The 13,953-nt window shown below is 42.1% G+C and overlaps 1 protein-coding gene across 24 annotated transcripts in view; it reads left to right on the top strand.

The window, feature by feature from the left end:
- Positions 1 to 13,953, top strand: part of VWA3B (von Willebrand factor A domain containing 3B) — a 211,733-nt gene that overhangs the window by 103,204 nt on the left and 94,576 nt on the right. For 23 of the 24 annotated variants that reach the window (XR_016395339.1, XM_089922672.1, XM_089922671.1 and 20 more), the window contains 3 exons: positions 3,597 to 3,751; positions 8,380 to 8,518; positions 9,588 to 9,719. Coding sequence is in view for 23 of the 24 variants with exons in the window: in XM_089922672.1 (XP_089778798.1) it covers positions 3,597 to 3,751; positions 8,380 to 8,518; positions 9,588 to 9,719 (426 nt within the window). In the remaining variant the exon portion in view is untranslated. The remainder of the gene's footprint in view (positions 1 to 3,596; positions 3,752 to 8,379; positions 8,519 to 9,587; positions 9,720 to 13,953) is intronic. The other variant, XM_089922675.1, reaches the window with a different exon arrangement.

Here is a 13,953-nt window from a genome sequence, read left to right as displayed (position 1 = left end):
CTTTTGTGCCACTGCCCCGCACCCTGCTCGGGTTTACAATCCACTCTGACTCCTGTTCTCCGAGATGCCTGCCTCCTCTCTCCTCACACCTCCAACACCTCCTCCTCCCCACCCGCTCTTAGCAGGAGACCTTGCTTCGCAGTTCACTGAACACTGAAGTGAACATCCGTGAACATTTGCCTCCACGTTACAAATCCCCGGGCATCTGCACCTGTGCGCTCTACCCCTGTTTCTTCTAGGATGGCTGAATTGTCCTCACCAACCAACCCTTCCACGTGTGCACTGACCCCTATCCTCTCTTTCATCCATTCTCCCCCTTTCTAGTCTGTGTCATTAATATTGTCCTCATTTCTAGATCTTTCCTGTCAGCATAAAAAACATGGCGGTACTTCTCCCATCTTAAAAATACAGTTCTTTGACCCCCGTCTTCGTCTCTGGCTCTGCCTCTTTCGCCTTATTCCTCTGTTCATTTTTGGAACCCAATGCCTCAATAGTTTTGTAAATTCTTTTTCTCTAATCCCATAGTTCTCCCGTGCTCTCTTGAATATACTACAATGAGGCAAAGGTCTCACTCTTTCCGAGGATCCCTGAATTGCTAAATTCAGAGGTTAATTCTCTTTCTTACTTGACCTGTTATCACCAGTTGCTATTGTTGGTTACTTCCATGAAATTCTTTTGCTTGCAGAAAATACACTGTCTTGTTTTTCTGCCTAGCTCACTGGCTAACCTTTTTTTTTTTTTTTTAAACCAGAGAATTTTATGAAACATTTTAGTTTTTAAAAAACTTTTTATTGGAGTATTGTTGTTTTACAATGTTGTGTTAGTTCCTACTGTACAGCAAAGTGAATCAGCTATATGTATACATATATCCCCTCTTTTTTGGATTTCCTTCTCGTTTAGGTCACCCCAGAGCACTGAGTAGAGTTTCCTGTGCTATACAGCCGGTTCTCATTAGTTATCTATTTTATACATAGTATCAATTGTGTATAAATGTCAATCCCCATCCCCCAGTTCATCCTGGCTAATCTTTCTCAGTCTTCCTTGTCATTTCGTTCTCATTTTCCCAATCTCTATCTGCTGAAGGGCCTCAAGGCGCAGTCCCTGGACCTCTTCTCTATCTGCTCTCATTCTCTGGATGACCTCATCTGGCCCCGTGGCTTTTAATACTGTGTGCGTGCTGGTGACTTCCAACTTTAAATCTCCAGCTCTGAGTCCTTCCCTGGCCTTTGCTGGACTACTTGCCATGTTACTGGGATGTCTAATAGGCATCTGGAACCTAACACATCAGGCACTGAATCCCCATTGTTCCCTTCAAGGCTGCTCTCCCATAATCTTCCTCTCATCAATTTATTGCCACTCCACTTTTTTAGTTCTGGGCCAGAAACCTGGGAGTCATTCCTGACTCCCCTCTTTTATCTCATACCCACATCTGACCTCTCATTAAATCCTGTCAGTTCTACCTTCATAATATATCTGTAAATCAGAATCTGGCCACTTCTCACCATTCCTACCCCTGGTCCAAGCCGCCTCACTGATCTCCTGACTCTGCCCTTGACTATCTACAGTCTATTCTCAGCAGAGTATCCACAGTTATCCTTTAAAATGAAAAAAGGGGGCTTCCCTGGTGGCGCAGTGGTTAAGAATCCACCTGCCAATACAGGGGACACAGGTTCGAGCCCTGGTCTGGGAGGATCCCACATGCCGCGGAGCAACTAAGCCCATGTGCCACAACTACCGAGCCTGCATTCTAGAGCCTGCGAGCCACAACTACTGAGGCCGCGTGCCACAAATACTGAAGCCCGCGCACCTAGAGCCCGGGCTCCGCGACAAGCCCCCGCAACGAGAAGCCCATGCACCATTCACTGAAACTAAAGCCTGCACACAGCAGCAAAGACCCAACGCAGCCGTAAATAAATAAATTTATTTTTAAAATACCCCGAAAACTGTTTAGAAATGGAACTTTTAAATTGTGAGTAAGACAAGTATAAATTGTGTCATTTTTCTAAGAGAATAGATCTGGAAAGTTCTCATCACATGAAAAAAATTGTAACTGTGGGGTGATGAAGGTTAACTAAACTTACCATGGTGATCATTTCCCCGTATATCCATATATCAAATCATTATGTTGTACACCTAAAACTAATAAAATGTTAAATGTCAGTTGTATCTCAACTTAAAAACATTGTGTCGTTTCTTATGTTAAGGCCCTGGGATGTTTCCTTTTTTCATTCAGAGGACAAGCCAGAATCATTTCCATCAGTGAGCAAGCTTCACAGCATCTGTTCCCTGGTCCTCCTCCTCCTGTTTCTCTGGCTTCATCTTGCTCTTTCCCTCACTCACTATGTTTCGGCTATACTGCCCTTCCTAAAAGTCTACAGACATGCTAGGCAAACACTTACCTAAGGGCTTTTGTCGTTGCTGTGTCCTCAGACTCCCCCCAGACCTCCGAAGGGCCACACACTTTGTTCCCTCAGGTTTCAGTCGTATTTCATCTTTTCTTTTTTTTTTTTTTTTTTTTTTGCGGCATGTGGGCCTCTCACTGTTGTGGCCTCTCCCGTTGTGGAGCACAGGCTCCAGACGCGCAGGCTCAGCGACCATGGCTCGTGGGCCTAGCCGCTCTGCGGCATGTGGGATCTTCCCGGACCGGGACACGAACCCGCGTCCCCTGCATTGGCAGGCGGACTCTCAACCACTGCGCCACCAGGGAAGCCCTCATCTTCTCTTTGAGGCTTTCCCTTCTAGGTTTTAACTTGCCCCTTCCCCTCCCCTGTCCCTCAGCATTCTCTCTTCTTCTTCCTTGCCTTATTTGTCTCCACAGCATTTGTCATCCTCTGACCTGCTAGATGAGTATTGGTTTATCATCTGGCTCTTTTCCTGTCGTGTGAGCTCCATGAAGGCAGGGATTTTGGTCTTCTTTTATGGATTGTGTTCCTGGTGCCTAGAACAGGGCCTGGCGGAGTGGTGCTTGATGCATTTATAAACTGGTTGGATGAGTGATAGAGACAGTCCTTCGGAAAGCTCTCTTTGTGGGAAAACTTTGTCCTTGGGCCAGTTCCGTATGTCCAGGAAGGATCCTAGATGTGGCATGGGGTTCTTTACTACTTTTCTTCATTTGGTGCTGGGAGTAACAGTGGAAAGATGCTTGGGGTGTCTTAAGTCCCACCTCCTCTAGATCTCCCTGACCCTCTAGTCCATTGTGAACTCTTTCTTCTTTGCCAGAACTTGCCCAATCATTACTGTCTCAACCCAGGACCAGGTACTGGGTGCTAGTGTTCTACATTGCTACTTTCTCTGTGTTTGTATATGTAGGTGTGTGCCTGTGTGTGTGTTTAGCATCTCTCTGCTGGAAACATTAGCTTCTCTGGGCACAAATGGGATTGCCCATGTCTTGCTGACCGTCATTCACGACATCCAGCGCAGGGCTCCATATGGAGTAGGCCCCGGTAATATGTTTGGTTGAACCAACTGTTGAATGATTTTATGGTGGGAGTGAGTGCTAGGAGCTGTATAAATAAGGCAGAGGTGGAGGTGCCATCTGGGGACTTTTCTTCTTTGAATGGTTTCTGAGTGGCTTCTGTCCTATGTCTTTTCCTTAGGAGACCAACAAGAAGACAGTGCATGCGAAATACTGCAGCAGATTTGTCCATGCTCCCTGGAAGGATGGGAGCTTGGTCCACGTCTGCATTACCAAGGAGAAGTACACATGGTACAGTGAGAGAATTCATGCAGTCCTGGCCCGGATCCGGAGGAGGTTGGTGTATTGCATGAGGGTACATTGCATGATCCAGTCTCTCTTGAAATTCAAGTCTGCTTGAGCTCTTGGTAAAGCTCAACCAAGAGAAATGGCCAATAAGCATTGTTACGTCAAGGTTGCCATCTGATGGTTTGCTGTTGGCCTCATTGTTAATAACCAAAGGGGATGTTTGGATGCAGATTCTGAGCTGCCTTGATGCCAGTGCAGACTCTGAAAAACAGCAAACAAAGATGTAGTTATCATGTTAATTGTGTATCACTGTAGGAGGCAAAGGAACACTTCTGTTAATGTCTTGCATTTTTTGTGGGCCTCAGGTGTATAGCAGACTGTATGACACCTGTCCTCTGTACTCTTGAAAATTACCTTTCAAGGCAACTGTTACAATGTTGTGAAACATTTATATGCAATGGAATAATATATATATACATATTAGAAATCTGCTAAAAATAACTTCATGTGATCCCTCTCAACCCTGCTGGTCCTTAAAATATGTTAATGCTCATAAGAGTCTAGTGTACTAGACTGTGACCTCAACATCAGCTCCATGGGGTGACCTAACTCAACACTTTCGTCTCGCTGATGCCAAGGGAGGTGCTCTAGATGATGCTCTAGAATAGAAAGACCACGTCCATTTAGGTGCATGGGCCCTAAGGTCAGGCAGAGCTGGATTCTAACCCCAGTCTGCTATTTTCTGTGACCCTGGGCACGTTAGTCAGTGTCTGTGTACATCAGCTTTCTCATTTATAAAGCAGGAATGATAATGCCATTTACAAATGTGTTCTGTGGATTAGATTAGATACTAAGTCTAATGAGTTTAGGCTAGTACCCAGCCTGTAGTAGTCACTTGCAATCAGAGCGTTTTCCCTCCTTCCATGTTTTCTGTTATAAACCACAAGCTGTAGACACCTGTCTCCCCCCATATATACTCTGCAGAGCCCCAGTTTCTCAAAACCCAGCTGATGATGGGTCACTCAGAAAAAGTAATCCTTGCTTCTGGAGTCTTCTGTACTTATGGTTTTGGGATTGACTCCCTTAGGAGAGTAGTTTGGATTTCAAATCTGGGGAAAAGGAAGCTGCTTAGAAGACACCCCACCTGGCATCTCCTGGGTCTGTTTGTCCCTCTCCTCCCACCAGGTATCAAGGGTTGCTGGGAAGGTTTCTCTCCTCTTATATTTTCTGGAAGACTTCATGGAGAATTAGTATCATCTCCCCCTTAAATGTTCATGGAATTCACCATTGAAGCCATCTGGGCCTGGAGTTTTTCTTTGTGGAAAGGTTTTTTTTTAATGCTGCATTCAATTTCTTTAAATATACATAGAGCTGATCATCTTTATTTTCTAAGTCTGACTGGAGGTTATCCGTTCTCTCAGTCTTTTCAAAGAGCTGGCTTCTGGTTTCACTGCTGTTGTTGTTGTTGTTTTGTTTTGTTTCTCTGTAGGGTTTTCTCCTTTCTATGCCATTGATTTCTACTCTTATCTTTATTATTTCCTTCTTTCTCTTTACTCTGGGTTTGAGTTTTTTGAGATAGATACTTAGATTACTGATCTTGACCTCCCTTTCTAACATAAACATTTAATTTTATACATTTCCCTCTGAGTAGTGCTTTAGCTGTTTCTCACGAATTTTGATATGTTGTATTTCATTTCATTCATCTCAAAACATTTTCTAATTTCCCCTTTGATTTCTTCTTTGACCAAAGGGTTACTTCCCAAGTATTTGTGGATTTTTCCCGATAGCTTTTAATTTCACTGTGGACAGAGAAATACTGTATGATTTCAGTTCTTTGAAATCCGTTGAGATCTGTTTTGTGGCCCAGAATATGAAGAAAAAACCACTTTTGTTGGGTGGAGTATACTTTAAATATCTCAGCTCAAGTTGGTTGATAGTATTATTCAAATCTTCCATATTATTACTGATTTTCTGCTTAATTGTTCTATAAATTATTGAGAGAAGGGTGTTAGAATCTCCAACTATAGTTGTGTATTTGTCCAATTTTTCTTTCAGTTCTAAAATTTTTTCTTCATGTAATTGGAAGCTCGATTAGCCAACACATGTACATTTAGTGTTGTTAGGTCCTCTTGATGACTCAACTCCCTTATTGTTATGAAATGTCCCTTTTTATCTTTGGTAATATTCTTTGTTATGGAGTCTGCTTTGTCTAACATCAATGTAGCTACTCTGGCTTTCTTTTGTTATTTTCTGCAGGATTTTTCTTTTTTCTGTCCTTTTACCTTTACCTATATGTATCTTATATTGAAATAGGCTTCTTGTCAACAGAATATGTAAGGATATTATTTTTAATCCAATCTGACAATCTCTGCTTTTCATTGGAGTGTTAAGATCATTTATATTTAAGGTGATTATTGATTTAGTTGGATTTAAACCTAAGATCTTGCTGTTTGTTTTCTATTCATTCCACCTGTTCTTTGTTCCCTTTTTACTCTTATTCTGCCTACTTTGGTTTGAATATTTTTTACGATTCCATTTTATCCCCACTGTTGGCTTGTTAACTCTACCTCTTTGTTTTGTTTTGTTTTGTTGTGGTGTGACTACTTTAGCATTTACAATATACATCTTTAATTTATCACAGTCTAGCTTCAAATAATAATATATTGCTTCATGTACATCATGAAAGTCTTCAGCTTCCATTCCCTTTCTGACTTGTCTATTGCTGTCCTACACACTTTACTTCCACATATCCTATCAACCCAAAATACATTATAAACAATCAGTTGTCTTGTAAACAGATTTAAAATGAGAATAAATGTATCTTGTATTGATTCACATATTTGTGATGTCTGTTGCTCTCTAGTCTGTTTGTATAGATCCTAGCACAGGTCTGTTGGTGATGCATTCTCTCAGCTGTTTTAGTCTGAAAGACTCTTGAATTTACTTTTAGTTTTGGAAGGTATTTTTGCTAAGTATAGAATTCTAGGTTTACGGTTTTATCTTTTAATACTTTAAAAATTGTTCCCCATTCTTTTTGGCTTGCATGATGAGCAGTCACCTATTATCCTGTGTTGTCTCTGGTTCCTTTTAAGATTTTTTTCTTTATCACTAAATTTCAGCCATTATATTATGATGTGTCATGGTGTTTTTTCTTTCTATTGGATTCTTTGAGCTTCTTGGATCTGCGGGTGTATTGTTTTCATCAAACCTGGAAACATTTGATTGTATTTCTTCAAATGTTTTTCTGTGCCCCTTTCCCCCTCCTTAGTGTCTAATTACACATGTGTTAGACTCCTTGATATTGTTCCATGGGTTGCTTATTCTGTTATACTTTTTTAACCTTTTTCTCTCAGTGTTTTATTTTGGATTGTTTACTATTACTGTGTCTTTCTTAAAATTCCCTGATCTTTTCTTCTGCTAGTGTCTACTTCACTGTTAATAGCATGCAGTGTATTTTTCATTTCAGTCATTGTATATCTCTAGACGTTTCCTCAGAGGATTCTTTTTGGATCTTCCGTTCCTCTCCTCATTCTGTTCCTACTTTACCTTCTTGAACGTATGGCAATAGCTGCGTAACATCCTTTTTTGCAAATTCTATCATCTGTGTCATTTTCAGGTACGTTTCTTTTGATCTTTTCTTCTGGTTATGGGTCATAGTTTCCTTCTCTGTGTGCCTGGTAATTTTCTACTGGATGCCAGATATTTTGAATTCTACATTGTTGGGTACTGGATTTTGATGCATTTTTTATGTGTGTTTTGTGATGCAGTTGTTACTTGGAATGCAGTAAGTTACTCTGGGGCTTGCTTTTAAGTTATGTCAGCGTAGGTGCAGGGGAGCCTTTAGTTCAGGACTAATTTGGTCCTATTATTAAGGCAATACCCTTGTGAGGACTCTACTTGAGGCCACATGCATTACGGAGGCTTTTCCACTCTGGCTGATTGGAAGATGAACTATTTCCAGACTTGGGTGAGCTCTGAGGGGTTGGTCCATCTATTACTTTTTTGGTGATTTATTCCCTGGCTTCAGTAGTTTCTTCACGCACATGCCCTGATCATAACTTAGCCAAAGTCTCCAGGGCACCCTTCTGCAGATATCTGGAGCACACTCTCTCTCCCTTTCAATCTCTCTTTCCATCCCTCTCTGACGCTCTTTCTCTCCTATGCAGTGATCTCCTCTTCAGTGTTTTGCCCTGTAAAGTCTAATTGACTGGGCCTTGCTGAACTCTGAACTGTTTCAAGTATTTTTTTTGTCTGCCCCACCCTCTCCCCCAGGGTTTGCCTGCAACCATGAACTTAATCTACATCCTGTGATGGGATCCTGAGCCTGGACCACAGAAGCAGTCCTGCTTACATGACCACCTAGCGCTTGGTTATTACTGGGATCTGGGGTTGCTTGATTCTATCCATAAGCTTCACTGAAGCTTCAGGAATGTGCTGGCATTACTAGCTTGACTGCAGTCAGCAGGGTTAGAAGAATAAATGGTGTGAAGTCATAGCTAAAGGCCCCCAAAATACCAGATGACTGGAAGTAATTTTACTTTTGGCTTTGGAGCCCAGTATTGGATTTACTTTTCTGTCCTATTGATTTTCCTCTGTAGACGTATCATTAAGTTCTTAGGACGATGCTCTGAGTGCCACAGGCTCTAACCGTTCCCTTTCAAATATTTCCTGCCTAGGATTCAATGGCTACAGGATGGGAGTCAAGTCCTTTTTGGAAAAGTGCCTAGCGATTGTGTCTACATTCTCATTGACACATCTCACTCAATGAAGGGGAAACTGGACTTGGTGAAGAACAAGATCATCCAGCTCATGCAGGTGAGATGGAGCTGTCGGGATCAGGCACCTGGGGGCCGAGTATCATGAGTGCATCTCCGCCAGTTAACACCTGTAGTGGTTGTCAGAGATGCACAGGCCAGGTGTGCACTCAGAAATCACAGAAAAGCCACTTCAGAAAAAGGCTCCCTTTTGCCAGTGAGAGCATCATCCCTTCTTTGCAAGCAGACCCTTCCTTCTGTGGGTCCTTCCTATAACACATACGGGTTGCTAAGGAAATTTCTATGTCCATTGCCCCAGGTTTTCTCTATCCTGGAATCTGTGGTGTGCACACGCCTCCACTGTCTTCCAGATACTCTTCAGCTCGGCATGCTTATTTTAATTACCAGTGCGTGTTAGGGATGCTGCATGCACTGGCCCCAGAACTAATGTGTGGGAGGAGCGTGGGCTGATGGTCAGGAGCTTCTGGTCCTTATTCCACCTGTGCTGCCTCTGAGTTGTACTACCCAAAGCAGGCTGCTAACGCTCCCTAACTCCTAGTTTCCACACATATAAACGGGTATCAGAGTACTGTCATGACTTGGTAGCATTGATGTGAGTATGAACCATAGGAAACAATTGCAGGGAGTGTTTGACAAATACAAAATAGAATTTTTAATTTGATGAACTTCTGCTGGAGGAACATGAGCTGATTGATGGAAGGCAAGTGAATAAAATAGCTTTACCAAAAAGATGTTGACCAAAAAGATGTTGACCAAAGCGATAACACTGTTTTGGATTCTTTTAAGCATTTAGTGTGCATATTCGGTATACCATTAATGTCAGTATTAAACACAGGATATAATATCGCGTTATATATATAAACTTATATGTGACATATATATATGTGTTTATACATATATACGTTTGTAAATTTTTAATATCCAAACTGTGTGTAAATTTTATTTAAATGCCTTTTGAACTAGAAAACATTTTCTCTTTTGAATGTAATTTTTAGCTTCTAGAACTGAAAAGAGATATCAAACGATTAAAATGTATCAAACCCTGACCTGTCCTAATCTTTTCTCACACATAAGTGGTTTCATGGCTAAATAATAATTGTCTCTTACAGGAACAGCTGAAGTATAAAAGGAAATTCAATTTTGTGCAGTTTGATGCTCAAGCCGTTGCTTGGCGGGAAAAACTTGTTGAAATTGATGAGGATAATTTGAAGGGGGCCCAGGCCTGGGTTAGAGACATTAAGGTAAGAAGGAGCCTGGGTCCGGGAGAAGAAGGATAGGGATCAGGATAGAAATGCTTGAGAAATGCTTTGAACACCAAGGATAGCCATGGCTTCACATAGGCGTTCATTTTACTTACAGAGGTCATGTTAAGTCAATCTTTTCTGTCAATATCTAACATTTAGATAAGCTTCTATTGACAGCACTTCTCTTGGCTCAAGTCTCAGCACTTTTATGAAAACAAATTTCAAAATATAATTTTTTTTTACTTAAACATTCATATTTGTTTCTTCTGACGCTTCACTCTTGCTTCAAATGATATATTACAGCTGCTTTTAACAGTGGACTTTGTTCAAAAGTAATGAACTTGTGGAAACATACAGTACAGTGTGAGTGGTAAGGGCTGAAAGCAAGGAGAGAGATAGGGCAGCAGGGTATCATAAGAAGGTGAAATACTTCCTTCAGGCCTGCATTTTACTTGGAGAACTTTAAAGCTGCTGCTCTTGGCATTTACACAGACTACTGGGGAGAATTTGCCTTTCCTCAAATTTTCTCTTGTCTTGAACTTAATTTTAAAAGTTCTTTTTCTAGAACCACATAGCATTCCAGATATTTAAGATATACTAAAACTGAGACCAGGAGTTATTCTTAGAGGTCTAATATGGATCGCAAGTATCCTTAAAATAGTTCAGTGCCTGAGTTTAGAGTCCTGGACTTGACAGGAAGCCACAAATGGGCGTTAGTGACGCTCCCTGAATATTAACCAAGCAGAACTTGCACTGTCATTGGGATGTTCTGGAGTTCCCTTGGGATTTGTTTTTTAAAAATGGAAGAAGGGGGAATTTGGGGGCAGTACAGTGGTTAGGATTCGTGCTTTCACTGCCAAAGGCCCGGGTTCGATCCCTGGTTAGGGAACTAAGATCCCATAAGCTGCACAGCATGGCCAAATAAATAAATAAATAAAATTAAAGTGGGAGGAGGAAATCTATAAGAAATATTAATGCCTGTAAAATTTTGTCCTAACTGGCTACCTTATGCTGGGAAAGGATATTAAGTTCATAAACAATTTGTTAAATTGGTTCCTTGGGACATATGTTGTCTTCTTTTACAGTAGGAAGTATCTTAATTCAGAGCCCACTAATTTAGAGTTTGTGATAACAAGATATTATATATGTAATCTCATTGGGTAAAAACATAAGTGGGCTCTGCTTCGTGTAAGAATCACTGATGATAGTATCAGCCATCTACGTGGCTAAAAATATGTCAGATCATTTTTTTGTAAAGTGTGATTCTGGTCTCTTCAAAAGTCTTCATTGAAGAACCCTTGCTTGCTTGCTGAGTGTGCAAAATTCATTTTCAAGAAGACCAGATTCCTCTATTATTCTTTGGACTGGTTTGGTCCAGGAATCAACCCAGTAAGTTCAGGACAACACTCAGACGTTCTGAGCCTGCTGTGTGCTGGTGTCACAGAGCAGTGGTCAGCTGGCATAGCCAGTCCTTGGGTCAGAGAATTTTAAAAATTTTAGTTATTATTATTATTTTTGGGGGGCACACGGGCCTGTCACTGTTGTGGCCTCTCCCGTTGCGGAGCACAGGCTCCGGACACACAGGCTCAGCGGCCATGGCTCACGGGCCCAGCTGCTCCGCGGCATGTGGGATCTTCCCGGACTGGGGCACGAACACGTGTCCCCTGCATCAGCAGGTGGACTCTCAACCACTGCGCCACCAGGGAAGCCCAGTTATTGTTATTTCTAAGTTCTAAAAATTCCATTTGCTTCTCCTTCATGTCTTTTTTTCTTCTCTGATGAGACCTTCTTTTTCTTTGCTGATGCATTTTAGTTTTCATTTGTTTCAAGATTGTTGATAATTGCTAGCTGAAGTATTTTTTTCATGGCTAATGTAAAATTTTTGTCGAATAATTCTAACATATTTGTCTTCTTGCTGTTGGTATCTATTATCGTTTTCATTTCAGGTTGAGAGCTTCCTGCTTCTTGGTACGATGGACTGATTATCAGTTGAATCCTAGACGTTTTTGTTTCATGTTATGAGACTGGATATTCTTCCAGCCTTCTGTTTAGTTGGCTCTGTCTCACACTGCTCTGTCAGGGGGATGGGTGGGCCCTGCCTCATACTTCCAGGTGCAGGTTGAAGTTCAGGTTCCCCACTCGAACTCTGTTGACACCTGATGGGGAGGAGTACCTTGTTACTGCTGGGCGGGAGTGGACATCACTGAGCAGGGAGGACGTGGTACAGTTGGTGGGGATGAAAGTCCCAGCTCACTACTTGGCTTCCTTGTATACCACTCTGGCAGAAGTGTTAGGTGATTTATTTTATTTATCCTACTTGGTGTTATCTGACCTTCTTGTGTCCATGGGGTTATGTCTGTCATTGTTTTTGGAAAATTCTCAGCCATTATTTTTTTTTTCAAATATTTCTTCTGTCCTGTTTTTCCTCTTCTCCTATGTTTCCAATTAAGCATATATGAGACCATTTGATACTGTTCCACAGCTCTTTGGTGCTCTTTTCTGTTTTGATTTGCTGTTTTTTCTCTTTGTATTTTGATTTGGGTAATTCCTATTCCTCTATCTTCACGTTCACTACTTCTTTCCTTGGCTGTTTTGAACCTATAGTCATTCCTCTGTATCTATAGGGTCCTCATTCATGGATTCAACCAACCCCAGATGGAAATTTTTTTTTAATTCCAGAAAGTTCCAAAAAACAAAACTTGAATTAGCTGCACACTGGCAACTATTTACATAGCATTTGAACTGTATTAGGTATTATACATAATCTAGAGACGATTTAAAGTGTACGCGAGGTTGGGGCTTCCCTGGTGGTGCAGTGGTTAAGAATCCTCCTGCCAATGCAGGGGACACGGGTTCGAGCCCTGGTCCAGAAAGATCCCACATGCCGCGGAGCAACGAAGCCCGTGCGCCACAACTACTGAGCCTGCGCGCCTAGAGCCTGTGCTCCGCAACAAGAGAAGCCACCGCAATGAGAAGCCTGCGCACCAAAACGAAGAGCAGCCCCCGCTCGCCGCAACTAGAGAAAGCCCGCGTGCAGCAACAAAGACCCAATGCAGCCAAAAATAAATAAATAAATTTATTTAAAAAATAAATAAAGTATATGTGAGGATGTGCATAGGTTATATGCAAATACGACGCCATTTTATGTAAGGGACTTGAGCATCTGCAGATTTTGGTGTCTGTCGGGGGAGAGGGTCCTGGACCAACCCCTGTGGATACCAAGGAACAGCTGTACTCTGAACTCTTTGAAAGACCTCTTCACCGTCCTACTGAGTTTTTTACTGTTAGCATTTTTATTCTATTATTTCTTAAGGTTCCATCTCTGCTGAAATTACCCACCTGGCCTTGAATGTTGTTCACCTTTGCCATTATCACAGTTATTTTAAATTTTCTGTCCGATGGTTTCAGCATCTGTGTCATGTCTGTGTCTGTTTCCGATGAGCACTTTTGTCTCTCGGGAGTATGTTGTTTGCTCTTCTGTTTATGTGCTTATTTTCTGTTAAAAGCTGGACATCACGTGCAGTATATAGAGACTGAGATAAATATTTTTCATGCCTGGAAATGGGCATGCCTTCCTTTGTGGGGTGGGTTAAAATTACTCTAATTAGGAGTTGGGCTGGCTTTGAGGTTTGTTTGCACCACATCCCTCAAATTCTTGTAGCGACACTTTGTGTTAGGGTAGGGGATGACGTGCCAGAGGGTTGTCTGCTTTATCTTTGGCTTTTGATTTTTCCTTCCACACTGGGCCTCAGAGAGAGCGTTTCTCTTGAAAGTTATTTGTTAGTTGATGTTTCTAGGGGAGTGATGGGGGTGGGTGCTCTCTGAATAAGCCTCAGTCTTAATCAGGCATGGCGTCCAGGAGTCTCAGGGGTGTGGCCTTCTCAGTGTCTCTGAGCCCAGCACATAGCCCTGCTCCTTCCGCAGGTGTAGAGAGTTTGTTGTTTCCTCTTTCCTTCCCCCAGCCTTCCTGGGTTTTGACCAGTGCCCTACGGTGAGCGTGTTCATTGTTGCCCCCCCACCCCATATACGTACACAGATTAAGGCTTTTGTTCTGATGGGGAGAGTGAGGAGAGGGTCTCTATGGAGATTCCTGTGTTTCTCTCCCCCAGTTCTGCACCGTGAAGGAGACTTTCTCTAGACTCTCCCAATCTATTCTGTGAGCACCCTGTGGGGTTTGTGGCAAAACAGCCTTCAAGAGAGCGCCGATGCCCCCATATCTGGGGCCTCTTGC

Source organism: Delphinapterus leucas, chromosome 13, assembly GCF_059928025.1.
Source record: "Delphinapterus leucas isolate spDelLeu-1000000601 "Yukka" chromosome 13, BTC_Dleu_Yukka2, whole genome shotgun sequence".
In the NCBI taxonomy this organism is placed as follows: domain Eukaryota; kingdom Metazoa; phylum Chordata; class Mammalia; order Artiodactyla; family Monodontidae; genus Delphinapterus; species Delphinapterus leucas.
Note: the sequence above shows the minus strand (reverse complement) of the source record. Positions and strands in the feature narration are given on the sequence as shown.